At 40.9% G+C, this 27460-nt stretch overlaps 2 protein-coding genes across 2 annotated transcripts; both read left to right on the top strand.

Annotated features, from left to right (window-relative positions):
* Positions 1-286: 286 nt before the first annotated feature.
* lzts3b (leucine zipper, putative tumor suppressor family member 3b) lies at positions 287-6901 on the top strand (the record flags this gene model as incomplete). The annotated part of the gene is made up of 7 exons (XM_080499189.1): positions 287-508; positions 1484-1957; positions 2065-2232; positions 3330-3458; positions 3910-4101; positions 4915-5145; positions 5852-6901. The coding sequence occupies 7 exons, from the start codon at positions 287-289 to the stop codon at positions 6899-6901; spliced, it is 2466 nt and encodes an 821-aa protein (XP_080355315.1).
* Positions 6902-9367: 2466 nt separating this feature from the next.
* lifra (LIF receptor subunit alpha a) lies at positions 9368-27452 on the top strand. Its single transcript, XM_080499736.1, has 20 exons — positions 9368-9408; positions 10202-10289; positions 10397-10578; positions 16638-16847; positions 17111-17247; positions 18024-18177; positions 18293-18571; positions 19268-19394; positions 20608-20741; positions 20852-20994; positions 21177-21330; positions 21570-21634; positions 21862-22093; positions 22274-22453; positions 22637-22738; positions 22877-23023; positions 23172-23309; positions 23491-23584; positions 23719-23785; positions 23924-27452. The coding sequence occupies exons 4-20, from the start codon at positions 16742-16744 to the stop codon at positions 24602-24604; spliced, it is 2940 nt and encodes a 979-aa protein (XP_080355862.1). The 5' UTR covers positions 9368-9408; positions 10202-10289; positions 10397-10578; positions 16638-16741; the 3' UTR covers positions 24605-27452.
* Positions 27453-27460: the final 8 nt, after the last annotated feature.

Below are 27460 nucleotides of genomic sequence, written 5' to 3'. Positions count from 1 at the left end.
GTGGGAGAGGGAGAGGGAGAGGCAGCGTGAGAGGGGAAGAGACAGGGACCGGGACCGAGACTGGGACCGGGAGAGGCTGGAGAGGGAGCGAGAAAGGGAGAGAAACCGGGAGAGGGAGCGGGAACGAGTGGAGAGGGAAAGACTGGAGCGAGAGAGAGAACGGGAGAGGGAGAGAGCCAGGGAGAGGGAGAGAGAGAGAATTGAGAGGGAGAAGATAGAAAGGGAGCGAGAGCGAGAGAGAGAAAGAGAAAGGGAACGCGAGAGAGAGAGGCTGGAGAATGAGAGGATGGAGCGAGAGAGGGAGAGGGAAATGCAGGCCGCAGGTCTAGATGTCTGTGGGAACATTGTGGGTCGAGGAGCAGGTGAGAAGAACGGTGTTGGCATGACCCAGCACCAGCACAGAGAGATGGCAGCAGCGAGAACTGACAGCGAGAACAATCCGGTCGGCCACAACCCTCCAAACCACAACCCGCCAAAGATCCTGCCAGTGTCGGGAAAACTGGAGCAGGTACTTAAAGATTAAAGGCAGAGGGGGTCAGGACCATCACGAGGTGTTGTAAAATGCATCTGAAGAATCAGAGGGTGATTGGCATTGTGTGAAGCAGAGGAATGTTAGACATCAAAAAACTCTTGACACGGGTTCGTTACTTTAACTTCTCACAGCTCATAAATGTGCAGAACACAAACAGGTTACAAGCGGAAAAGTTTAGGACACTTCTGGGCTACACTTTAAATTCACACTCAAATAAGTACACGGAAATGTCTCTTTGCCACGGGTAGAGAAAGAGATGCCGACTGCTGTAATATGTCCATTCAAGTACATACATCTCACATAAATAAGCAGGGACACTATGGACAGAACAAAAAAGGCCAAACTGAATAAAAAACTCAGTTCAAATTCTGATGTTGAGTTATCATGGACCATCATGACCATTAGACTTATGCCTGTTTAATCTAAAATATCCTTTTTTATAGAAACAGTGGAGAAGGTGTCCAAACAAAAAGAAGGATTTCTATATGAAGGTATATAGCTCTTAGACTGTATGGTATAGCTTTACATTGCTATCTTTAAAAATTCCAAATGTGGTGGAAGAAAATCTCTATATTTCGCTCTCAGTGACGTTGTAACAAGCTGGTAACAGAAAGGACAGTTTTTCCACAAAAAAAATTATGAAGAGAGATACTTTTTTTCTGAGATTGTTAATGCTTCACAGTAAGCTTTGATGTATTGGTGTTATATAATAAGTTGATAACTGCTAACTTTTCTTGCCTTGCCCTACATGGCAGTCAGAGGTGATTAAAAAAAAAATTTTTTTTTTAATGATAACAATATGTTTTAAAGGGTTTATAATACTCATGAAATACTGACTGTTTCACTTAATATTAAAATTATAAGCTTCGATATTTTTGTGCCGCGCGTTTTCAGTAACAGTAATTCATGTATCTTTCTTACTGTTCTCTCTTCTCTCCGTCTCTTCTGCAGGCGATGCAGAACAACTCAGGCCTCGTTCGTCCCTCCGCCTTCAAGCCAGTGGTTCCCAAGAGCTTCCACTCCATGCAGAACCTGGTGGGCCAGGCAGGAGGGGCCGGGAGCGAGGGAAAGGCTGAGGCAAGGGGTGAAGGGTTCAGTGAGGGCAGAGTAGGCAGGAGAGGCAGGGATGGAGAATGTGGAGGAGAGTCAGGGGAGGTCCCAGAGGCCCTGCTGCTGGACCAGGACAGCCCAGTGAGAGTGAGCAGAAGTGATGGAGGGGGGAATGGTAATGAAGTGGTTCAGGGAGGGATGTCCGATTCAGGGAGAAACTCCTTGACCAGTCTGCCCACGTACACAGGCTCAGGTTCTGGTTGCGGGCCCCCAGCAGTTCTGGGGCCCCTTAGTGCCTCCACCAGCCACATTAACAGGTTGGGCATGGCTGGGGCAACTGCAGGCCTGGATAAACTGGAAAAGCCTGGCTACCAGGTGCAACCATTATCTATATTTACTTTGTTTAGGGATAATTTAGCTTCTCTCTTGTTTTCAACGAATGACAATGTTTTTTTATGTTTAAAAAAAAAAAACATTTTCAGAACGGGCTCAGCGCTTCAGACAGTGGGCGGTCCTCCTCAGGAAAGAGCTCCTCTTCCTATCAGAGGCTGAGCCACCTGAGTGATGCCCCTGCACCTCTACGTCCCTCCCCCTCCTCCGATGACATCATCCAAGACCTCGAGGACCGCTTGTGGGAGAAAGAGCAAGAGGTCAGTGGTCAGACAGGAAAAAACAGCTTTCAAAGGACCATTTTTGATTAATAAAAAAAAATCGAATTCTCGCCTCATAGTGGATTAAATTCTGAGGTGGACCTTTCTCTGTGGCGTTTGGAAGTTAGCCATGTGCATATGTTTCTTCCCACAGTCAATAAATAATAATTTGAGGTTAATTGTTGGGTCTAAATTTCTTGTATGTGTAAATTTGAGTCTGGGTTTGACTCTTTGAGATTGCCCTGTTGTATGCATCCTGACTACACCATGATTACACCCTGGGTTTCCATGGTGTAATCTGTCTTTGCCCAATGTTAACTGGAACAGCTCCAGTGTTATGAATCCCCAAATTGGATAAAGCATATTGCATATAGCGGAAGATGGATGAATAAATCTGCTGATTCTTCACAGGAATTGTGATTCCAATGTTGCTGCTGGTAATGCAGCATGACATGTGTGTCTACATTTTTTTGTCTGATATTTAGCATACTTTTTTTTTTTTTTTTAGACAATTGTGATACAAATGTCATAATAAAAAGCACTGATTGTATTTGTTATTACTGTAAAGAGACTCCTCATGAAAAGTGAAATTAGTTAATTCATTAAGGAATATACAGTAAGTGTCTGATCATGCAAGACTCTTCATTCGCTTAATTCATTCGTTACTCATCATAGTTTGGTGAAATGGCTTTGCAGGTGCCAGCTTTACTGCCTTTAATACCTAAAACTGTTTTATCTGCGTTGGAGAAGTACAAGTACAGTGGTCTGATACCATTCAGCACACAAACAAGACTTAAAACTCAGAGATGCCATAACAAGTATAAAGTAAACTATATTTCTCAAATATAGTTGAATAGAATATTAGCTTTTGATTCTGATATTTGATCATATATCTATGTTGTTGAATTTTTTTTTTTTTTTTTTAAACAAATATGAATTACTATTAAAAGAAGAATTAATGACAATTTCACAATTTCCGATGCAAACTGTAGTTAGTTGCATGTTGTTTATTTATTTATGTTTGCTGTGTTTTTTCCAGTTGTATCTATTTCGGTGGCTACTTTGTGTCCAGACTTCTGTTTTGTTTTCCCCACTAGGTGCAGCATATGCGCAGAAACCTGGACCAAAGTGAGGCAGCGATCATTCAGGTGTTTGAGGAGAAGCAGCGTGTCTGGGAGCGGCAGATGGATGAGCTGAGACAAAACTATGCTTCACGCCTGCAGCAGGTAAGCACTATGAGAAACTGCCGCACTTTGTTTTTTTCCCCGTGTAATGTCCAAAGTAAAGTGACGAGAAATTTTGAAAGGTTAAATGAATGCACTAAACTTTTCTATTTGAAGAAACTGGAAGTAAGTTATTGCACAAGTCAGTTGCAAAGTGGTATCTCGACCAAACAATTCCGATTAGTAAATCCTGGCTCATTGATGATGTGGTTTTGTGATGTGTAACATGTGGCATCATGGTGGTTATGTTGATTTGAACCTAGCTGATGTTGGATTTTTCTGTGGAGTTTTAACGTTGCCTGATACATTTTAAATCAAACAAATACATCACACATTATGGCAAGACTGGCAATAAGACTGAATAATACTGCTTTATCTGTACAACTATGTACCACATTTACCATATACAGATACTGGATGTCAAAGTTTTGCTGGACGTACGTTCTCTCTGCAGGTCACTCGTCGTGCTCAGCGTTCGCAAACGGCCCTGCAAGCACAGATAACCCGTCTGTCACAGGACAAGAGGAGGCTCCAGGAGGAGATGGCAGCCCTTTTAGCTCAAAGGGAGGAACTGGAAAGAAAGTGTCTGGATTACAGGAAGGAGCAGGCTGACATCTTACCACGTCTGGAGGAGACCAAGTGGGAGGTGAGGTTTGAGTACATGACTTGTCAAGCTGCACCCATTAAAAAAATGTCAGGTTAAGGAGAGCACTCAGTAGTGTGTGCACTTGTTTTGCTCTTTTTGCAAGGTCAGATGAATGAAGGACACAATGTTTACATGTTTTCAAGGGCAAAGATGTGACTTCAGGGCTAAGGTTACAGTCAGGCTCGAGTCAGGGTTGATAAAGGGATCAACCAGAAAAACGAGAAACTTAACTTATGCCATAACTTATCTTATCAGGGATTAGGTCAGGGAATGCCTTTTCTCAACAAGAAGTTCTGACAGAAACCGTGTGCGTGCGTGCATACCATTCAACCATTCACATGTTAACAAAAATCCAGGTTAAATGACAGCGGAGAGAAGGTGATCATCAATGTAACGATCAAATAGTGTTTGATTGGCCTTGACCCAGATCATATTTGTGACACATCACTTCATTGCTGTAAATTTCAACTTTAAGATAACAGTTTCATAGAAATTCAACGAGTGGCCTGCAGGGTGGAGCAGTGGTTAGTACTGCCGCCTCACAACAGGACACATGCAGTTTCAAATATGGCCTGGCCTAATTTGAATGTTGTCCCTGTGCATGAATGTGAGGTTATTTGATGTATGCAAATTGGCATCATTGCTCATGAACAAGATAAAGTGCTATATATGATGGATTGTCTTACTTTTGTATGAACATTTTAAGGAACAGTATGTATATCACGCTTTAAGTCAAATAATACTAATTAATCAGGCTTTTTCTGTACCTCTACAAGCCACAGTAACTCACTGCTCCACTTGTGTGTGTGTCAGGTGTGTCAAAAAGCAGGAGAGATCTCCCTGCTGAAGCAGCAGCTGAGGGAGAGTCAAGCTGAAGTGACGCAGCGAGCTGGAGAGATGGTGGCCCTGAGAGGCCAGCTGAAGGAGCTTAATGCCCAACTACGTGAGAGGGAGGAGATCATGCTGGGCCTCAAGGACTCCTACAGCACCAAGAGTCTGGAGCTGGAGAAGTGCGAGGGAGAACTGAGGAGAACCCTGTCTGAGGTAGGTTAAGTAATTACTCTAAATCAAACAATTTGTCAGATCATTAAACAGATATCTCACAATAGACAAAACACCTCAACTGATTACTTAAAACCATGTTTTATGCTTTTGACACATCAGAATAAGTACTACATATCATGTAATGAGAACGTATGATAGTCGCCAACCAAGTATTCCATGCTTTCATATTTTTACAAACATTTTATACTTTTGTGTCCACTGTGGGCTCAGAGGATTATAGAGGGTGACAGGAGCAGAATTAATTTAGTTTCCAACACAACATAAAAGCCTGGTCTTACATAAATATTCTGTAAGGTTTAGGATCATATGCTGTGATGCTGTCATATAAGTGAGATTGCAGGATTGGGATGTTTACCATAAAAACCTAGATTTTTGAACGTTTAATCCTGTAGAGGGATTTTTCGAACAGTCAGTGAGGAAACCTGGACAAATTGTGGATTGGGCAACATTATATATAGCATGTGCAATGATACTTTTTTCTTTTGTGCTAGTTTAGCCCATAAGCAACTTATAACCATGTAATGACTTTTTATACTAGATATTCAATTATTAAAGAGACAGCAAGTTTATTAACAGCATTTTTCAAATGAAATTTGATCAGAGGCTGTCATGTCACAACACAGTTACTGCTTCTAAAAGTGTGTTGCAGATTGTCTTATATATGTCCCTTTCTCTTTTACTGCAGGTGTCCATACTTCGAGAGAAGCTGGGAGTATTTGAGGCAGAGGTGCTAAGTCTAAAGCGAGCTTTAAGTGAAGTGAGCAGAGGTGCAGAAGTGGTTGTGAGCCCGAACTTAGCTGCTGCAGGGCTGTTGCCACCATGGGGAGCTGTCCACTGCCCTCGAAACCCAACTGAGCCCTCAACCAACTCCCTCACTCCCACAGCTGACACCCTGCTGAGTCTTCAGAGTGATGAAGCCAAAGCCCAAAGGCAGGAGGCTCAGAGACAAGAGAGGCAGCAACGTGAAGAAGCTCAGTGGCGGGACGTACAGCAGCGGCAGGATGCTCAAATGCACCAGGACATCCAAATGCGTCAGGATGCCCAGCTTCGTCCAGAGGCCCAACTTCGCCAGGAGGCTCACCTCCGTCATGAGGCCCAATTACGCCAAGAAGCACAGCTGCGTCAAGAAGTGCAGCTCCGCCAGGAGGCCCAGCTCCGCCACGAGGTCCAAATGCGGCAAGAGGCCCAGCTACGTCACGAGTCCCAACTCTGCCAGGATAACCATCAGCCGCAGCGGATCCAGGAGGGTCAATGGGATGAAGCAGGGGAGCTGCGACGGCAGCTGGAGCAGCTGCAGGCCGCACTACGCCTGGAGCGGCAGCAACGGGAACGGCAGGCCCTCAATTTTGACCAGGAGCGGCACACCTGGCAGGACGAGAAGGAGAGGGTTCTGAAGTACCAGGCACAGCTGCAGCTCAGTTACGTGGAAACACTGCAGAAAAACCAAGCTTTGGAAAAACGCATGAGCCAACTTGGAGCCAAACCAACAACAACCTCCCCCACCACCACTGTCACCACGACCACCACCACTTCCCCCACCTCCTCCAATTCTCCACCTCCTCCACCTGCTCTCTCACCTCTGTCTCCTCAGCAGCCAACCTCCCTCTCTGGCCCCATCGCCCTCACGCTCTCCCCACCCTGTGAAGACCAAAAGGGCCCCCCTTCCCTCCATCAGCTTGCCCCTCCGTGGGCTGGACCCTCACGACTGGAGAGGATAGAGTCCACGGAAATTTAAAGATAGCTCCATGAAGCTAATTTTTCATTATACCACATGCACAGTGACAAGGCCTCTCACTCTACACCACTTCAGCATACAGTGGGACAACACTCAGTCTACAATAGAATATATCGGTAAAGTCTGACATACTTTTCAATTCAACTGCGGGCAGCAACAGCAAAAAAGGCCGACTGAAAAATGCAACATCATCAGATAGTATATCATCTCAACAGGGGTTGATCGACATACATTCACAAAGATTTTTCAACCTCCTGAACAGCCTTTCTCACACTAGTTGCACATCTCTACATCCTACCTAATCAGTGTTTGTGAAAAGTGTGCCACACTGATGAATGGCAGAAAAACAAAATGTTGAATGACAATGTTTAGAAGACAGCACTAGTACATGAGTCATTTGATACCCAGGTTAGAAAAGGACCAAGACAATCAGGGATATTGTCAGAAATGATCAACAGGAAAAAAAAAAGCGATATTTATTCATTGTAAGTCTGTGTCACTGGTCATGTAAAAGTAGAATTAGTGGTCACAGTGTGTGATGTTATCTTGCATTTTTGGCCAGAGAGCGCCTTACTTCATGCCATCCAGCGTGTATAAAAGAAAAACAAATGCTGGAAATCGATTTTATTTGTTTTTTTAATCGAGAGTGTAATTATCATTTTGGGTGCTTTAAGTATGATATCAGCAACACGTTAGTACACATGGCAGGACTATTACATTGAAATCTGAGCAGATATTTGCATCAAAGAGAACACAGACTGTTTCTTAATTCAGTTTTGAAGTCATTTCATGCACAGGGTCTCACATACTTGACCCAATGAAACACATTATTAAGACCAACAGAGTTTATATTTTCTACAAATTGAATTTAAATAGATATGTTTAGCAGATAATCAATCCCAACTGAATATAGATTAAGATTTAGGACATAGGAGAACTAGGTTCTCCTTCACTTCAGATCTTCTGTGGTGACTAAATATGGACACTAGGGGTCAGTGGAGAGCTTTCACAACTCAAATTTCTTCTCATCGAACTGCAAAGAATGTGAATGGGAGCGCACAATTTGAATTTGGTTATTATGACAATTGTGTCATTCGCTTTATGCATTCACAGCCAAGTATCCGAGGAAGCAGTCAACATGCCCAAAGTGAAAACAATTTTATAGAATGTATTATATAATAGAGAAAGAAATACTTATAATAGTTATAGATTGTAAATGTGTGTGCGTGTGTGTGAGAGAGAGAGGGAGTATGCAAGTGAGTGTGTGCATGTGTGTGTATACATATGAAAAGCTTCAGCTTATGAGATTGAGGATAGAGGGACTAGTGGCAATACAGCAAGTGGAGTTATATTAAAAAACAAAGGGATTGTCTTTATGTACAGTAACATGTACATCAAAGCTTGTGGGATGGAAAATCAAACGGAGGGAGTGTGTATATCATGGAAAACTTTCACTTTCTTCTGTATAGTTCATATCCACAAAGCAGGAGAGACTGAAGTTTTTAAAGATCAGAAAAAGTGTTAAATCTGCCTCTTAAAAATGAGCATTCAGGCCAACTGCACTATGTAGGGTCCTACACACAAGTTATGATGTACAGTAGACTCAGATGTGAATATCATGGCTTTTATATGTGTTGTTTATGCCAGCATACAAAGATGTTGCTCAAGAATATTAACTTATCTCTAAGGTATTACATAGTATTATCATCTTTATTACTGTTATTATATTATAGCGAACTGACAGAGAAAAATAATGTGCCATTTGAGCTTTCCTTTATGTGTTTTTTTTCAATTGTGTAGATAGCCTATTGGCCGACCATAATGGTGCAATCATAGCAACCCTGTCCAAAAATGATGTTCCTTTTGATGTAGGTGATAAATGTAGTTCCAGTAATGCATTGTTTAGAGAACAAAATGCTACTGATTTTATACATGTTTCAAATCTATTGTTTGCATTTATGTTATTAGTACTGCTCTGGCTTGATTAAAACCACCCCTTTGTTAAAATTCAGCAGAAATAATAAAGATATGTGAATAATTCAGAATGTATAGTCTTTGAGCAGTTACTTTGTTTCTGTGGTTCTTTGTGACAAGATTTCACAGAAGGGTTTGCTTATTCTGCAGTTGTGAGTGAGATTTGCACGTCAGTAAAAACCAGACAAAGACAACGATCAGCCTCTCGACCACGCCTGGAAAACGGTCAGTTGCTTAAATTTTCTGTTGCGTGAGAGCGGGTGTTGAGGAATTTGAGGACTAGTTGTGCATGTGTGTGTGTGTGTGTGCATGTATGCATTTGTGCACGTTTGGGTTTATTGATACTGTTTATTTACTATAGATAATTATTTGTGTTTTGATTTTAACCATGTTCAAATCAATACAAGCCTCCAGAGGGTCACAAATACAGTCTGGAAAATCATCAGCGCCAGATGTCTGAAAAGGACCACTGCACTCCTCAAAGACAACTTCCAGCCACCCAGCTCATCGCCTGTTTGAACTGATGCCTTCTGGTAAGCACCATAGGTTGATGATGGCCTGCACATCCAGATTATCAGTAATAGTAATAGTAATAGTAATAGTAATAGTAATAGTATTAGCATCAACATCTCATCAGCAGGGTAGAACTAACTGAAGCAAGCATTGGATTGTTCACACACTAATAGGCGGTATGTGCAATTTGTTTAAGTTTCACAATTCATATTGATGCACAAAGGGAGCAGCACTTGTAATTTTGTTGTTTCATGCTGGGGCAGCAGGCTGAGGGTTGTTGACACCAACAGGCTCGACAAACACATCAGAAAGACATGTGCTGTGGTGGGAGTAAAGATGAGCTCTGTAAAAGTGGTCTCAGAGAGGAGAATGCCGTCCAAACTGAGGTTCATCACAATCAAAATACTTTCATCCCTCCATGATGTCCTGGTCATCAACAGGAGAAGAACATTCGGCAACAGACTCATACAGAGCACCCGATCTAGATTTATTGTACATATGAATAGGCATTTCCTTCTGAAATGAATTATATATTTCTATTCTATTCTATTCTATTCTATTCTATATCAACTGTGTTATGTCAGTTTATTGGCAACAACAGTAAACTCATATATTACACTTGTAATTAGAATAGGATAATACGTATTTAAATTTTTTATACGATTGTTTTTCTTGTAAGATTTCTGATGACCAGAGGCGCATTCAAGTACCTGCACTAATGTCCGCCCAAAAATGACCGCATAATCTATAAGTGACAAATGATTTAAAAATGCTTTAATTGTACCTCTCAATGTATCCTCTCATACTAATCAGCTGGTTGACTCTGGGAGATTACTTCGGACCTCCCTTCGACGTCGTGACCACGCTGACCTTCTTCTGTTATCACTGGTCTTTCCTGCAGGTAATGAACGCAGCAGGACAACGCCCTCTTATTCTGTAGACACGGTTTGATCGAAGCTGATTGGTCGAAACCAACGTCAATCAATGTCTTGTTTCGCTGTGTTCCAGTAATCCCGGCGGCTCGGCCCACTCGGGATCATTTGGGAATGGTGATGGTGAAACCGCGGAGGATGCGTGCGCGACCGTGAGGAAACCGACCTGTTAAAAATATTTACGACATTTTTAAGAAGCTGTTTTGACTGGATACACAGTCGTAAAGACACAGAGGACGGTTCACCACTAAAACAGAGGTAATTGTTGTGTTTCTTCTGTATTTTTGAAACTAGTTTCGATGAAGGGAGTTGGTGGATGGCACCACTCGAGCTAGCACTGTTTTTTTTCCAAACATTACTGGCCTGCCTTCGTGTGTTTGTGTGCTTACGACGGCTGTTCGGTGAATTTACAATACCCGTCATCTGTCTGTGTGACTGTTTCAAATAGTGACATGGCGCAGACAATTCACATTTAGTTAGCTCTCATGTCGTCGTATAGACCCGACTTTTCTGTAACGGTATCCTTCATGACGCTAATGCTAATGCTAATGATGAAAGTCGTCTTGTGATGATGCAGATTGTCATGGTTGCTGTAATAGACACGTTTTTCTCAGAAAAGCTGTCACAAACACTTAACAACAGCTGCACGGGGAATTATGAAAGGTGTGGAGAAGATGTGTGGTGTTTACGCATGTTTGATTGTATCTGCGTGTTGGGGACCCCAGGGTGGGATGTCATGCGCGTGACGTCATGATGGTTGTTTGTCCCACACTTTGAAGAAGGTCACATCAGCTTTTATTTCTTCTCCAATTTCTTCTTGAATTTAACAATTTACTCAACCAGTCTGTGTCTGTATGGATACATCTCATCTGTTCGATCTGTCACAAGGATATTTAAATCACACCGTTCCCATTTTTACACGAAGCTTCGAACGAATGTATATAAAAAAAGAGACTTTCTTCTTCTTGTAAAGACACTACATAATGTCACAAAATGCTCCTGCAGAATGTATGCAAATGCTTTTATTCAGAAATTATAACTACTGGTCCAAAATGACGTATTCCACTGAATAGCAGGTTAGTATCAAAGTGCATAATATAAACCTAGAAACTAGTATATTAAATGTAAAATAGACATGACCTATAAAGGAGACAGATGCTTATGACTGTTACAGTGTTTGCAACTGCAGGTGATCCTTCATGAACATGGTCTTTAAACCTTTTCAAATAGTGTGCCCCTTTATGAAAATCTTTTAAAAAATGGAAATCCTAAAAAAATACACTAGTGCATTGTAAATATGTCACTATATTCATTACAATTAATTTTTAAAATACAATACTCTCTAACAACATAACTTTGATCATTTTAATCAATGTGACTGATTTTCATTTTACTTGCAGTCTTCTTCTGTGATGTTGATGATAATCGTTGATATCAAACTGAGCTCAGTGAACTGACCTCACATTTTTCAAATATTTTATTGCATTGCAGTGTAATAAAACGATACCAGCACATCTGTTACAAACCTTTAGGTGTACCTCATGTATCTCATCTGTACTTTGTCTTGTCAGTAATATATTGGCTTTCTTAAATAACATTGAACTATAAAAACAGTTGGTTATTTTTCACAGTAAATTCTGTCATTCACTCTGAGAAGCACAGAACAGTAGTCACCATAAAGAGCTCGATAAATAAAGCACTACTTGTACCTGGCAGGACAGTAGCTGCCCTGTTGGTATGTTTTCTTTATAAATATCGTCTTTGACACAGTTTGTGCCAGGAAAGAAAGAGCTAATATGTGTATTTCAAATCAAGGGTTATAACACTAACTGCTGTGCTGTGTTACTGTGGGTGTTTATATTATTAAGAATTAAACTGAGACACAGACTTCTGAAAAGCTGTATATTTTTAAAGTGAGTTTTTCCTAGCTTCTTGTCGCTTCCAGTATTTGTATTTAGTGTTCATGGAAGATTACAGTGAGGAAAGGAAGGAAGAAAGGAAGGAAATGATATTTGGTTGAACGCCAACAGCTAGACACAGAGGACTGAATGTCCCCTCTCTAGTGAGGTCAGCGCACTGACTTTTCACACAGACACTGCCATTTTTATTTTTTTATTTTTTAAAGCTCCCTGATTTTTTTGCTTTTTCTTTTTGGAGCATCCGGTCCTCTCGTCGTGTTCAAAGGTCAGCCATAACTAGCTGCAACTTCAGCTCGCGTTTCAAAATGTCACCACACTTATGAAGTACACTAGAGAAGCTGTGTGCTTCTTTTTGTGGTCCTGGCGGTCATTGTATGACAGGGTAATGACAGCGTTGCAGAGCGTAGGCTGAGGACCGGCGCACCAGTTTTCCTGGATTTGAACTGCAAAAAAAGAAAAATCTGCAAGGATTCTGAATGTTGCTTTAAAGCGCGAGTGTAATTGTAACGTGCATCAGTATGTGCATACAAGTGGACAAACAGACGTGCTTTGATTAGATCAACAACAAAAAAAATGCATGATCTTTGCAGCTTTATATAGCTGTTTAGTTTTTACACATAATTTTCACACAATCCCCAGTCATTGTAGTGTTCAGGTTTTGCAGTTTAACATGCAATCTTCACAGCTTATGGAAGGTAGGGATTAGACACTTCTGAAACCATTTTGAAGTGTTTTCAACAAGAAGTTACTCGCTCTCCAAGCAATGCTTGTGGAGCGTAACTTTGGCTTTGGCTCCATTTCATTTTTATTTCTGTCCTGTTTTAAGTGGTTTCAGTGTGGTTAGCAGTTACTTTTATCCCTAAAAATCTTGAAACCAGCTACAGATGAGTAAATAGGCCAAATGTTACCCAATAAAATTGTGTGTGTGTAGATATATATATATATATATATAATATATATGTTTGATCAAAACAAACAAAAAAAAACCAAGCTCAATGACATCATTGACATGCCCCCCAACACACAAACACACACACACACACACACAGGAATTGGTGCATGATATGACGGTAAATCCTGCCTAATATTTGTTGAGTTGGTGCACTGAGAGCATTTTAAATGGTGCAATCCTAAATGTTTTCTTGTGAGGCTGCATCGTCAAACACAACGGTGGCAAAGTCTGGTGTGGACAAAGGTGGTAACCTGAGCGCTAATGCTGCGTTTTACTTAAGTCTATCCTTCCTTAAATAGTGCAGCTGCAGGCACTAAGACGGGATCTGTTTTTAGGTAACAATAATATCCTTGTGGTTTTTCCAGCTTATGGCCACATTCATTACAGCTGCTAGGACAGGGACCAGAGAGAGGTATTGATCTGTGTGTTGTGTGCATTTGTAGCTATCAGTTTCTTGATAAGATTTCCCAGAATGTACAGCTGTTTTTCCCATTTCCCATCAGTACTTTTTTTGTTTACTTTCTTTTTTTTCCCCTTCTGGTCCACAAGGAGGTGGAGGATATTTTAAACGTTGTAAAACATTACAGTTGGATGCCAACGTTTGAGAAAGGATCTTCGTTTGAATCAAGAGTCACTAAAACTGAGACATTTTCTCTTCACGTCTGAACCCACAAGGCTCAGAAAGATTTTTATTTTGGTAAGTGTGTGCAACTGCCACAGCACACAGCTGTATTTACATTGAGCCATGCCTCTGAATTTCACACAAAGGTGAGGTTTTTTTTTTTTTAAGCAGGAAGGTTGTTTTTTTTAAGTTGTAGCTGACTGTGAAAAGTGTCAGCGTTGCACAAAGTGTTCACAATTTCCTCTTAATTGATTTACACTCCAGAAACCCAATTTAATCTTGAAACATTTATAGTGTTTTTCTTTCTTTTTTTTACTGCAGAAGTGGCTTGTTTGAGATTCTGTCATCTTTCTAATTTTTTGTCGTTATCTTACCATGAACACACACAGGAAATATCAGCCGGTGTGCATACAAAACAAACCACTATGCCATGGCCTTGGTTCTATCCTTGTAGGCTCCGCATTTAAATGGCAGCACCATGAAAACATGTGTGAAACCACTTCAGGAGCCAGATGGAAACACACAGCTGAGATATGACTTTCTTCCTGCAGACGCAACATCATACAGATGAAGGAAAGACAGAGAATTCTTGATAAGTGAACATCAAGATGTTGTCTATTGATTGCTACACACTCAATAGCAGCAAGCATGATAAGCAATATATCAGATTAGAGTTTGCTTCACTTCCTTTATAGTCGTTTACTCCCATGCCAAAAGATGGATAGATTTGCTCCAATTTCCAGATGCTGCTTTGACTGTTTTACCGTTGTGAAAGCGAGAAAAAATATGTAATGTAAAAATTAAAGTGCGCTAAATAGCAGTTTACAAAGAAACACTGCACCAAACCTAAAACAATGTAGTAATGTGGTTTGTTCCTACTTTCTGGATGAATAAATACATTTTTGTGGAACAAATTATGTTTAAGTCCTACATTTTGCAGCAGTCACATCACCGATGGTAAATGGACGTCACATATATAGCAGATGAATTAAAAAAAAAAAAAAAAAAAAAAATCACACTATTGGGCTCTGCTGTCACGCTGGTTTGCCTTGTAGTTCGCCAAGCTGGTTTCACAATAATTCTTAGGGGTTGGGTTGTGACTCGTTGCCTGAAACTGGTTTATCTCGTGTGTTTGTGTCTCTGTGCAGTTTGTTTGGCTTGTGCTGTTGCCCCGTAATGGGCTCGGTAGATATTGACAGTACTGTTTTATCAGCCTGCCCAAGCTTGTCTCGAGGGAAACCAGAAGAACTGCTCTGCACTGTTACTGTGGCAGTTCCACACACAAAACCGAGATTTATTCACACACACTAGCAGGCCTATCAACACCAAGTTGCAACATCTTACGTTGTGCCTTGAGGTGTGCCTATCTGCTGTTTTTACAGAGTAACATTCACTTATTGCAGACACAGTGTTGAATTGTGCATTCCACATTTGGATATTTTTTTCAGATTGCCAATATTAAATATTTTCAGAACTTGGGTCAATTGCACCTGCGTTGTTATAATTGTGCAAAATTACTGATGTAGATTATGTTTTCCATTTGGGCCATTTATCCCAGTTTGTCTGTGAGAAAAGGTTGGTACAGTTTATTCACATTGTGAAATGCCAATGGACGGTCCAGTGGAGTGTAGAAAGAAAACGTTAAGAAAATGTCTCTTGGGCAGACATGGAGTAAGAACGAGTAATGAAAGTTCCTATAAGACATGTGTGAACCACTCCTCTATATACTCCTTCATAATCCCAATATGCTTTCCATCAATTGCATTTTACTTGTGAAACCTTTTGTAAAAGTTCGCTTGCAGAATTAATTAATTTACTTATCCAAGGAAGCACAAGGAAACCTTCCCCTTTCAGAAGAGGAAAACCGCATCTCATTTTATTTACATTTTCCTATTCTATCCTAAAATTCAGCTGCATAAACACTGAGAGGTCAATTTTAATCCTCTAGCAGAAAATGTAAATCTTTCCATTTCTGCCAGGTTATTATTCTCATATTTAGCCAAACAACTATATATGGATGTGGTGAGTAGCCTCTAAATAAGATGCTCATTTTGCCTTTACCCTGAATCTGGCCAGCTCTTGGTACTCAAATGTAGATTTCTTACTGTATGTGTCGCTGCTAAAACAAGGTGCTGAGACGTGTGAGACAAACGTATTTATATGGTGCCTTTTTATGCACAGATCCATTTACAGCTGTTGTATCTAAGGTTTCATTTGTGACTTCATCGTGTCAGTTCCGCAGCTGTCAGCTGTCTTTGTGTTCCAGCTTTACTGTACGGGGTAGATGGGCCTCCTCTCTGTCTGGCTATTCACAGCAGCACAAGATAGGAACATTGTTTATGGATAGGCAACAAAAACAAGCAGTCAGTGTTCAGAAGGTACACAAATGTCAACAGTCCATAAGCAGAGAACAGGTGAACTGGAATAGCAGATATTTTGGGCATTATAAAAACCATACTTATTTACACAAGCTTATGTTTATTTTCACATTGAATCTGAAAAGTAGCTTGTAGCAGTGAAGCATTGATGTAACATTAGTTTTTTTTTCTGGCTGTGGTAGTTCCCTGACATTGACGGTCAATCATGAGGGAATCATAGCAGAGCTTGAAAAAAGTTTTACACATTTACTTTTACCGTACACATGGGTAATGCCAGGAAACTTGATGAATACAACTATCATCAAGCACGCCGGCAAGAGAAAGTTCCTTCAAATATATGTAAAAACGTACTTTATTTTTGGTTGTGTATGCGTCTTTACAACTCCTAAAAGAAGTGACTCTTTCGTTAACCATTTGTTTCCCTCTCTGTCTCGGTCTCTCCACAGGATCCCCTCTGTTGGTTGCCTTTGAGGATGTGCAGCACGGTGGTGCTGTAGTGAGGACGAGCATCATTTCAAAGTCAACAGAGAGGCTTGGAGCGTTAATCATCATGTCTGGTTTAAGTGTCGGTACTCGGCCGAGGGCGAGCTGCAGCCTCGTGTGGCTCCTATGGGTTCTCCATGGTCTCTTGGCGACACGCGCTCATGCGACAATGGGTAAAAACAAGACTTTATCAAACCAGAGTTGTCTGCAATGTTAACTCTTCATCAGTCAGCCAATCTTCTCTATGTATCGATTTTCATAAAAATTTTAATGTCACGAAGTTCTTTACAAAATGAAAAAATTATACATGTATGTAATAATGATCAATATGAGTGTAGTGTAGAAAGACTGTAATGGGGAAATTCAATTTTTTTCCCCCCAAACATACTGTAATAGCTAAATGCTGATTACAATTTTTTGTTCTTTTTTTGGGTAGTTCTTACTGTACCTGACCAGGTGACTTTGTCAGGCAACACTGAAGTCCAACAACTTTCCATTTCCTGGCTGGGAGGAGCTGCCTCGACCTTTGACCTGATCATTCTTCGAACTGAATTCAACGAAACTGTCTTCTATGTAAGTGCACTTCTTTCTGAGGCTACGTTAACGTTGCCGGTCAATTCCGATTTCTTGCTGACATCTGATGTCGTTGCGTGATTGCTACATTTTAAACACCCTCCCATCGGACTGCAGTGTGAATGTTATCTGAGCTGAGTGACCCTCATGCACAGAATGAAGGCATGATGTCACCCCAAGCTCAATGTTTATGGAAATAAATATGGATGCTACACTGGTCAACACACCCTCTGACCCACATGGTCAGAGGGTTGCCAGATCTGACTCACTGTTTCCAGCTCAAACACATCGTTAAACCCAACCATCTCGATAAAAACCAGCCCAAATCCAGCCGACAAAATCCAGACAAAATGACAAGGAAAAGAAGGAGATTAAGAAAAAAGAGAGCACAATTTTTTACATTTTTACATTCCTCTGGCGCAGATTCGGGACTCAGTCTCGTATCAAAGACATGGAAGTTGCACGCATGCGTTCAGAATTGGGTGGCATTTGCCTGCTTAAGTCAGTTGTATATTTTTTCATGATAAAAGAGGTGTGTGGTGATGGCTTATGGATAATTAGCGGATTTAATAAAGCATACAGATGTATTGACTCAGTTTTATACACCTGGAGGAGGCATTGTTATTTTGTGAATGATTGCAGCAAATTGAAAAATGAGCCTTAGTATTTTATCATTACAATGTCCATGTTTCTTTCTTTTGCTGCAACATTCTGCAAGTTTGCTTTGGATTATTGCCACCACAAATTTTTTTCCCTCCCGTTTGTGTTGTCTTTAGGACACGGTGTCTCCAACAGTGAATGCGGTGAGCGGTCGACACCAGTGGAACTGGACCTCAGCTGAACCACTGGAGTGCACCTCGCTATCGGTTCAGATTCGCTCAAGATACGAACAGACGACAAGTGAATGGAGCAAGACTCAGATACTTAAAGGTCTAATACTTAGAATGATGATTTAGTAAAGCTGTAATGGAAATCATATTCTCCTTGACATCGCAGTTATTAAGACATTTTGCATTTTGTCATCGTTTTTTCTTTTTCTTTTTAGGAAAGGATATCCCTGGCACGAAGAGTGATGGGATGTACCCCATTGATAAAATAGTCCCCGTTGGGGCCAACACCACTTTCTGTTGCATCGTGGCCGAGGGAAAGGCCTTTGAAAGCATCTACTACAACGGCACACAGATGAATGTGAAGCGACTGAGTAGACGGACTTACGCAGCAACAGCATACAATCAGAGGCACTCTGAGACAAGTGGAACCAACATACCTTGCTACTCGAACTCGCCCAGAAGAGTGAACAGTGGAACAGTCGTGTTTGTTGGATGTAAGGAAAATGTAAAAAGAAAAATAATAAGAGTGTGATTGTCAATCCTCACTAATCACAGGTGCATCTAAAAAAAACTTGGAATTTAATGGCATTTTTTGGTTGATAAATGACTGATTGATAGTCCATCACATAGCAAACACGTAGACACAGACACACCTACAGGTTGTTTTGAGACTTCGTTTAACTTCAATTGTATGATTTTTGGAAAACAAAAGGAAACAAGTCCACAGACAAAACTTGGCAACTCTGCATAAAAAGACTCCAAAGCTCAGAGTAGAACCAGGGATGTTTCACTGTGAGACAAGAGTGCTGACCACTACACTGTGTTATCAAGTCGTGACAATCAGATTTTTACTTGTAGTCGGTTGTGATCATTTAGTTTATGTTATGATTTAGGAAGTGAACTTTTCAATAATATTTTAGTTATTAGAGATGTGCCTATGAAAGTGTGGAGTTGTTCAATAGACAAAATGAAGTGTCACATATTCTTCATCTTTACATTTATAGACCTTTACATTTATTATGAGATTGTTTCTTGGAAATTTTTCTTTAGATAATTGGTGAGATAATAGGTCAATTGGTGGTGAAATAGTTTTTTTTTCTGCTAATGCAGGGAAAGTGCATAGATTGCTCATGTGTATACTGTGGATAACCGGCATCCATGTCCCTACGTGTTTTGTCCTCTTCCCTTAGATGCACCTGGACCAAGTGACCTCGTGTGCGAGACTCACGACCTGACTTCAGCTGTTTGCCAGTGGAACGAAGGACGAGACACTCACTTATCTGGGAAACGGGCAACACGCTACTCATTAAACAAACGGTATGTTTAATATTATGTATATAAATCTATTCTGTGGTATTGGTATTTTAACTTCTATATATTTATTTTGTGTTGTTTTTTTGTGTGGAGCTATGTTATAAGAATTTCCCAGTGGGATTACTAAAACCATTCTATTCTATTACTGTGATGCCGGTCTCATCATTCAAGCAAAAATATGAGTTGAGAAAAACAATATGACGGCTCACAGTCATAGCTGAATTCTCTTTTAATTCGCTACTATTGCAACTAAATATTAATCTCAGTCCATGTTGACTCACACAGAAAGATTCACAACAAATGCCACTTTTGATGTTTTTGACATGGTTGTGTTATGACTCGTGTTCTCAGTGGTAGAGTGGGTCGTCCAACACCCGAAGGTTTGGCGGTTCGAATCTTGCTCTATCCAAGTCATTGTCGTCGTGTCCTTGGGCAAGGCACTTTACCCACATTGCGCGAAATGGCAGCCACACCTCTATCAGCATGGCCCGGGGCAGCTGTGGCCACAACCTAGCTTACCACCACTGGTGTGACCGAATAATGGTTTTTCTATGTGCGTTGAGTCACCTCGAAAAAAAGTGCTATATATATCTAAATTAATATTATAGATGTCATACTCACCCCCGCTGTACATCAACATGTTCTTGAGTGGTACACGATCTTCCAGCACGACTGACATACATGTGATAATCTTCAAAAATAACATCCTACGTCTGAACAGATTTTTTTTCAATTGTGTTAAATTTAAAGAAACTTGCAAATCTTGCTTGGATCTTGCATCATGTGTCTGTATCTTGTAACGTGCAGAAACAGAAGTGAAAATAAACGTTTTTCGTATTTTTTTTTGCCACCGTTACTGTATCTGAGATGATATTGCTGAATTATTTACGATAAGCCTATCTTCCTTTTTCAAAAAAGTGTTTTCTGTCCAGAAAAGCATAAACCAGCACAGGGAGAGATGAGAAAAAGCAACAAGAAGCACTTAGTCTAAGTAACCACTTGCCTCTATGTCCATTTGATAGTGGCTTGGCTGTCTTCCAGAGTCGTTACAGGAATGGTCAGAAGGCTGACCAGAATTCATATTCGAGGATGTGTCTTTTGTCTATTTGAGCATTTGAAGTGGTTATAGATTATCTTAATTGAGTTCGATCCCTTCGATTGTTGTGCTTTTGGCTAATCTGAAGTTGATTTTTGACTGCTTTTGCGTTGTTTGTAGGAACTGTCCTGGAAGCAGCGCAATGCAGAAAAAGCAGTGTGAGGTGGCGCAATGGGAAGGGAACTGGACTCTGGTGGCTGTGAACCTTCTTGGTCAGTACAGCCTCACTGACGCTGCTGAACTCGCACATAGAGGTGGGTGTCTCTTTACCGCACACCAGCGACAACTAAAACATTAAGAAAGGAAATCATAAATTGAAATTTCTATCCAATTTGCCAATGTAGATTTCTCCCCTCTTCCTTAGTGTCTCCCGTCGCACCGTACAAGCTGAGCTCTGTTGTGTACGCCTGGAATGCCACTGTGCTGTGGGAGTGGAAGTACGACGGTTTTTCCTCCCTTGCTCTTGTCTGCCAGGTTGAGCTGACTGCCGATGGGTACAAAACAAAGGTGTGTGTGTGTGTATTTATATTTTCATTGTTACTCAAGGCCTTAACATGCTCTCCGTAGTGTACGTGTGCACTATGACGTCAATGTCATCATCCATTTGTCTCCACCATACAGTGTGCAAGTTGATTTCTGTTTGTGTGGCTCATTAATATGCATTAAGTCTAATGTGTGTTTGTGTCCAGCGCATCTACTCTGGTGTGGGGCTGCGGTCTGTTACCATCCCGGGCCTGAATCCTGATGAGCATTACATTGTTCAAGTCCGCTGTGGTTCCCAAAAGAATTTCTGGAAATGGGGAAGTTGGAGTGAACCAATTGCCTTCAAAACCAACACTTATGGTAAAGCATGCCTTGTATGGCAACTCCTTTTAGCTAAAGCCTTCCCAGAAAGTGGGTTGGGGGTTTTTTTTTGCCACATCTTTTTTTTCTTAATTGTAATAGAGAATAGTGAAAATACTGAAAACTATCGTCACCAACTTTTACAGATTTTCACTAAAGGTAGAAGAATAGGCACTGAAATGTCTCAATGAAACATTGATGATATTTTTCTGTTCATTTGAACACGTTTCTCTTTTCAGTTCCAGATGCCCTTGATGTTTGGATGTGGATGAACGGGGACAACACGGCACAGGTGTTTTGGAAGGTGTGTTAGATATATATCATATACCATATTAAATTAGGTATTACTGGTACATTGTGCACCACCTGTTTTTTTCTTTAATCTCCTTCTTCCCATCTACTTTTATGATGCTTTTTTTTGTTCCTTGTCTTGTTTTGTTAAACTTAGACTCTGTAAGTGAAAAATCTGTTTAACATAATCTTTGTGGGTTTTTTTCCCCCCTTCCTCTCTTTGCCCTAAATTGCTTTTAGCCCCTCACACATGCACAAAGTCATGGTCAAATCACAAATTATGAAGTAACTCTGTGGAACCCTGAAGAAAACCGACAGCACACAGAAATCTTGCCCCCAACAGTCTACACGGTGTCAGTCAACCTCACACAAATGGCTTCGACCAGCAACGAGAGCAAGATCGTAGCGACTGTTCTTGCAAAGAATACTGACGGAGGGTCTCAACCTGCAAGCGTAACTCTGCATCACACAGGTTCGTAGAAATACAAAGGAATGTGAAAAAAAAATTGAGAGTGGCTGGATAAGTTTTCATTTTCCGATGGCTTTTTCTATTATGATATACTTTCCTCACTTCAAACACTCTTAAGCAGCCAGTCCAGACAGACAGATGCAAACCTGTGACGTTGCTGTGTGTTTGTGCTTTTCTTTCCAGATGTGGACTCTCTTGCTGTGTCCAGGACAGATTCTTCAGACGGAAGTTTCCCTCTATCCTGGCAGAGCAACACCACATGTAGTTTTGTGGTAGAATGGCATGATGCCACCTGTGTCCATGACTGCCCGGTAGAATGGATGAAAGTTGCTGCTGGAGGCACTAATGCCTCCATTGAATCAGGTACTGCAGTCTAGAAGGAACACGATTTCTGCCATCGGTGCTTTGCTAAAACCCTCAATAATCATTCCAGCTTATGTCATTATTTGTTGTGGGTACTCATTTCATTTGTAGGAGTTTACACTCCTTCATACTTAAATATAGGCCGCGGGATCTTACACAATGCCCTACTTTGTTTGTTAATAGCCAACTTCCAGCCGGGTGTGAGGTACAGCTTTTCCCTGTACAGCTGCCCTTCAGAGTTCCCCGAAGTGCTGCAGCGCTGGCAGGGCTACATTCAGGAGCTGGGTGAGGGCAATACTGCATTTGGAATGCTGCTCCCTTTACAAAAACTGTTTCCTTCGGAAAATGGACTCTGCATTATCGTTGCTGACTGGATGTTTTTTGCTCTGCCTGTTCTTTCTTCAATCTTTGCGGCATCCGCAGTTCCTTCCAGCTCCGTCCCTCTGTCAATCACACAGCAGCAGTCTGATGTTGTCCTCACCTGGGGAGAGATTCCCATGGCGTACAGAAGAGGCTTCCTCCTGGGCTACAATGTTTACATCAGTAATGGTTCCCAGCTTACCCTTCTCGGTAAATGTGACGACGTTCCGCATTTGTTGACGATGACACTCGTGTTTGGAACGCGAGAGTGTTTATGACCGGCTCACGCTATTTTACTGCTCTCACTTTTTTAATGTGCGACTCTTTGTTCTTTTCTCCCATCTCGTTGTATGAACAGCCAAGCTGTCAGACCAGAAGACGAGGAACTACACAGTAAAGGGCCTCTCTCAGGGCACCTATAAATTTACTGTGAGGGCCTACACTTCAGCAGGCGAGGACACGGGCACCACTGCTTCCATTATCTTCGAGCCATACAGTATGTGAATATTAGTACACAATTAAAGTTTATGTCTGTTGCCTCTCTGTTGGGCAGTATTCATGTATTCATAATTGCTTCCAAAAATAAGTATACACTTGAATTTAAAATGGATTACCCAAGATGTTTTTTTTTTGCAAATGTAGCATTCTTAACATTTGTATTTGTTCTCTCCTGACAGCTGATTGGCTAATCCTGGAACTCTTGGCTTCTTTGGGAATGGTTTTCTTGTTGCTGGTTGTTGTCACTTTCATTTGCTACAAGAAAAGGAAGTGGTAAGAGATATATTATTTTATTTTTGTGTATTTTCAGTCAGTTAAGCTGCATTGCAAAGATATCTGTAAAAAAACCAAACATTTGCAGACCTTTAAATTTGTTGTATAATATTTGCCTACGTTTCTTTTTGCAGGGTAAAAAAGGCATTCTATCCAGACATACCTGAGCCCAAGCTGCCTGGTGACTGGTCCAGGACACAGGTACGGCGTCATCTTCACCTGACTAAAGCCACTATCCATCGATCCACGATCCATGTGTTTATTTTTTGTTGAATCTTAACAGTTCACTGACTTAATTGAAATGGATGAAAGGCATTCACATCTCCGTGGCTCTTACAGGGACCGTTGGATGTAAAGCCATCGCCTCACAATATGGTCCATATTGTCGAAAAGCCCGAGTGGGATTCGAGTAAAGAAGCGCTTGTTGCCATTCCTGAAGAAGATGAGGATCACGATGGTCAGGGCATGGGCGATGAGCCTGTTGACGCAGACGAGCCAACGTCATTGCGGTATTACAACCAGGTCGTAGATGAGCGACCCATACGGCCGCGTTTTCCCGACTCAACATCTTCTGCATCCTCGTTGGACTCGGCACAGACAGATGTGACATACACAGGTATCCAAACCTCAGGGTCGTCCCTGGTCTTCCAGCTGGATCAGCAGGGTTCCTGTGAGGGCCACCAAATACAGGATGATCATCCTGTCAACTCTGGAGGAAGGGGCTACTGGCCTCAAATGCAACAAAGTGCAGCATGCAGTGAAGTAGGTCTGGCTTCACCAGAGCCTTTACTCGAGCCCCAGGCTGCAAATAGTGGAGGCTATAAACCTCAGACCTCCTGGCATTTGGACTCTCCTGGGGACGCGGTGGAAAGGGGCAGCCTGGCACCCTCTCTAGGATCCCCCACCTCTGTTGCGTCTACTCAGTTCCTCCTCCCTGAAGGAGAAGAGCAGGATGAGGAGAAACGACAGTCGTCAGCATCTACCTGGTTCACCAACCTGCTGTCATCTACAAAACAATAGTCTCTCACCCGCCCAAACAGCCAGACCAGAGGGGATTCACATAGCATCTTCTAAACCAATACTATAACAACAAACCTCACCCATGTAGAATAAATGAAAGTCCCCTTTGATCTAGCTTTACATTGTCATTGATGTATTTTGATCACAGGTCAGTAATACCTTGCAAGGTGCATAAGTAGTTATTTTTTCTGCCATGCAACTATCAAAAATTAAATTCCATATATATATATATATACACACACACACACACACACACACACCCTGTGGTCATATGATCGCTTTCACCACATTGTACCACTGGAACACTGGTGGCTGTTGGATCCCCTCACTGCCGCTTTTCTGATGCTCTTTCAAAACTGCATATCTTTAGGTCATGGCCGTCTGTTAGCTTTGTGATGTGAACAACACTACACCACAGGACACCACACATCATAAAAAGAACACCACAAAAGACAATTTCCACTGAATCGGTCTCTTCCAATACAGTATCAATGTCTTCTATTGGTCCGTCATTGGGGTTGTCTTGTTGCCTTTGTTACTGTTTTGTAACAGTTGATGAGCCACTGAAAGGAAACTTGATCTGTAACAGAAAGAACAATATGGTCTCCTCCATCTGTACCAAGGTAGCGTTCATTCTTTTTGACAGGATCTATATTTCAGTTTACTGTCCGAAAGATGCAACAGAAAAACAAGCGGTGCTTTCTCTCATGGTCTGGAAATATGTGGGAAATAAGCCCACTGGATATACACTGATATAAGCTAGGTTGTAAACTAATGTAATTTAAATGACGAACACTATCATCTTACGATTAAATGTATTTAGTTTTGTCTCCAATAGCCTGTAGAATTTATTTTTGTTTTGCCTTTTATTTTTTTAATACACTTTAAAGTCAGGCCAGTGCTTGTTTTAATGCTATGTTTCATCAAAGTGATGACGAATATTACACTCTGTAGTCAAAATTACCTGGATGGGTTTAATTACCTTGATAATTATAATGCTTTCAATAATTTGTGACGTATCACCTTTCACACACTGCCTTATTCCCAGAAATTAGCGTATCTTTCGGTAATGCAGCTCAGTCGTGATCAGGTGTGTTGTACTGGACTTCAGAAGCCACTAGCACTCGGTATAATGTACCAAGAACGTCTGTTTTTATCAGGTGGTTTGTTAGACTACATTATTATTGCTGCTCATCTCTCTGTGTGTTTGTGTGGATGTTAAAAATGTTTAGAGTTTTGTTTTAAGAAAATACAATTCTAAATACACTACTTTTTTTTATGTGACTACATTTCTAGTGTCTTTTCTTTTTTCTTTTTTTTTTGAAGCCATCTATTAGGATTGTCTAAGGGACCAAAGAGACGGCATATATTGTAAATGATTTTTAGAAAATCATTTTAATTTAAGTAAGAAAAAAAGGAGGGGTCATGTTTAATCTGATCACTTGGGTACTGCGTGTATGCGTGTGTCTGTGTGAGGTTACACCATTGGCTAGGCTTCCAAAAGCCTGGGTATGCAAAGTGTTTGCTTTGACCCCGTCATCCAGTAAACGGGATGTTTTATTTCAATGTATCTGTAGAGCCAGGCTCAGGGTTGCCTGTGTGGGTAGCCCCCCGTCTGTTATTGTGCCTCCAGCCAACAAGCTTTAAAGTACAACTACTGTGACAAGAATGATGACTTTAGATTTAACTATGATATATGTTTCTCACAGATGAACTGATAACAGACAGGCAGTCGTTCGGCTTTGACTACTGAGAAAAAAAACGTGTTCTCCTTTTCTTTGTCTTGCAAAGCAGATCTGAAAGACCCTTCATAAAAATCATCTAAACTCTGTAAAGATTGAACCACCTAATTTCCATTTTGTGAAGTCAGTCATTGCTCTAAGGCAGTTGAAAGGGTTGATGTAGTTTTTAAGTATTTAAGCATGACTGCAGACATTGTTTTCATTTGAAGTATCCCTTTTTTTCTTTAAAAAAAAGAGCAGGGCTTCAAAGATATTGTGTTACATGATTTGTGTTGATTGAGAACAAATTGCACCTTTTTACCTTGTTTTTATGCAACTAACTGTACATAATTGTTCTTTATCTAATTTTTCCTTTCCAATTTGCATTATGAAAGCATGTTGTTTTAAATGAGAATATATTGTATTATTTGTGCTATTCTACCATGCTGACTAATCAATTTTTGCCAGAGAAAAAGAGTGAAGAGTCCTGGTAAAATGTATTATTGTGTTCAAACACATTGTTTATGAATAACTATGTAAACTGATTAAAATTGTGATCTTACTGCCTTAGTTTAGCCTGCTTTGCAATTGCTATGATTACACAGCAGCGATGCTTCGCCCGAGACAATAGGAAGGAGAGAAAGATTAGTCACCTTGCATAAATGGCAACTGTTGACATGTAGTTTTCTTTATTTCATTGCTTTGTCCGTATGTCCACCAACATTTTCAATCGGAGCCTGTTTACTCTGTTAAAAATCACGTTTGTGGTTTATACACATGCATCTTCCTGCCCGGCAATGGGTGTTTTTCTCAAAATCATTGCATGTTACATACATACTATAGAAGGCTTGTAAACCCCCAAATTCGTATTTTTTTGTTTATTACTATGTGGCTTTAAAACACTAACACTGACTAATGTTGCGCATGATGGCACGACTGAAGAATTGTACATCCGAAAGGAAAAAAAAAAAGTCCTTCAGCTTTAAAATTCAGAATACTTTGCTGGTGGTTTGGTTATTGATTGACTTATTGAAGTGAATTGCCTCTTAAGTGAATAATGTTAACGCTAACAACACAAAGTGATATGCTACTTGTTTAAAGGCAATAAAGTTATTTGTCTGAAAGCGTCTCTGTG

Source organism: Blennius ocellaris, assembly GCF_963422515.1.
Source record: "Blennius ocellaris genome assembly, chromosome: 7".
NCBI lineage: Eukaryota > Metazoa > Chordata > Actinopteri > Blenniiformes > Blenniidae > Blennius > Blennius ocellaris.
Note: the sequence above shows the minus strand (reverse complement) of the source record. Positions and strands in the feature narration are given on the sequence as shown.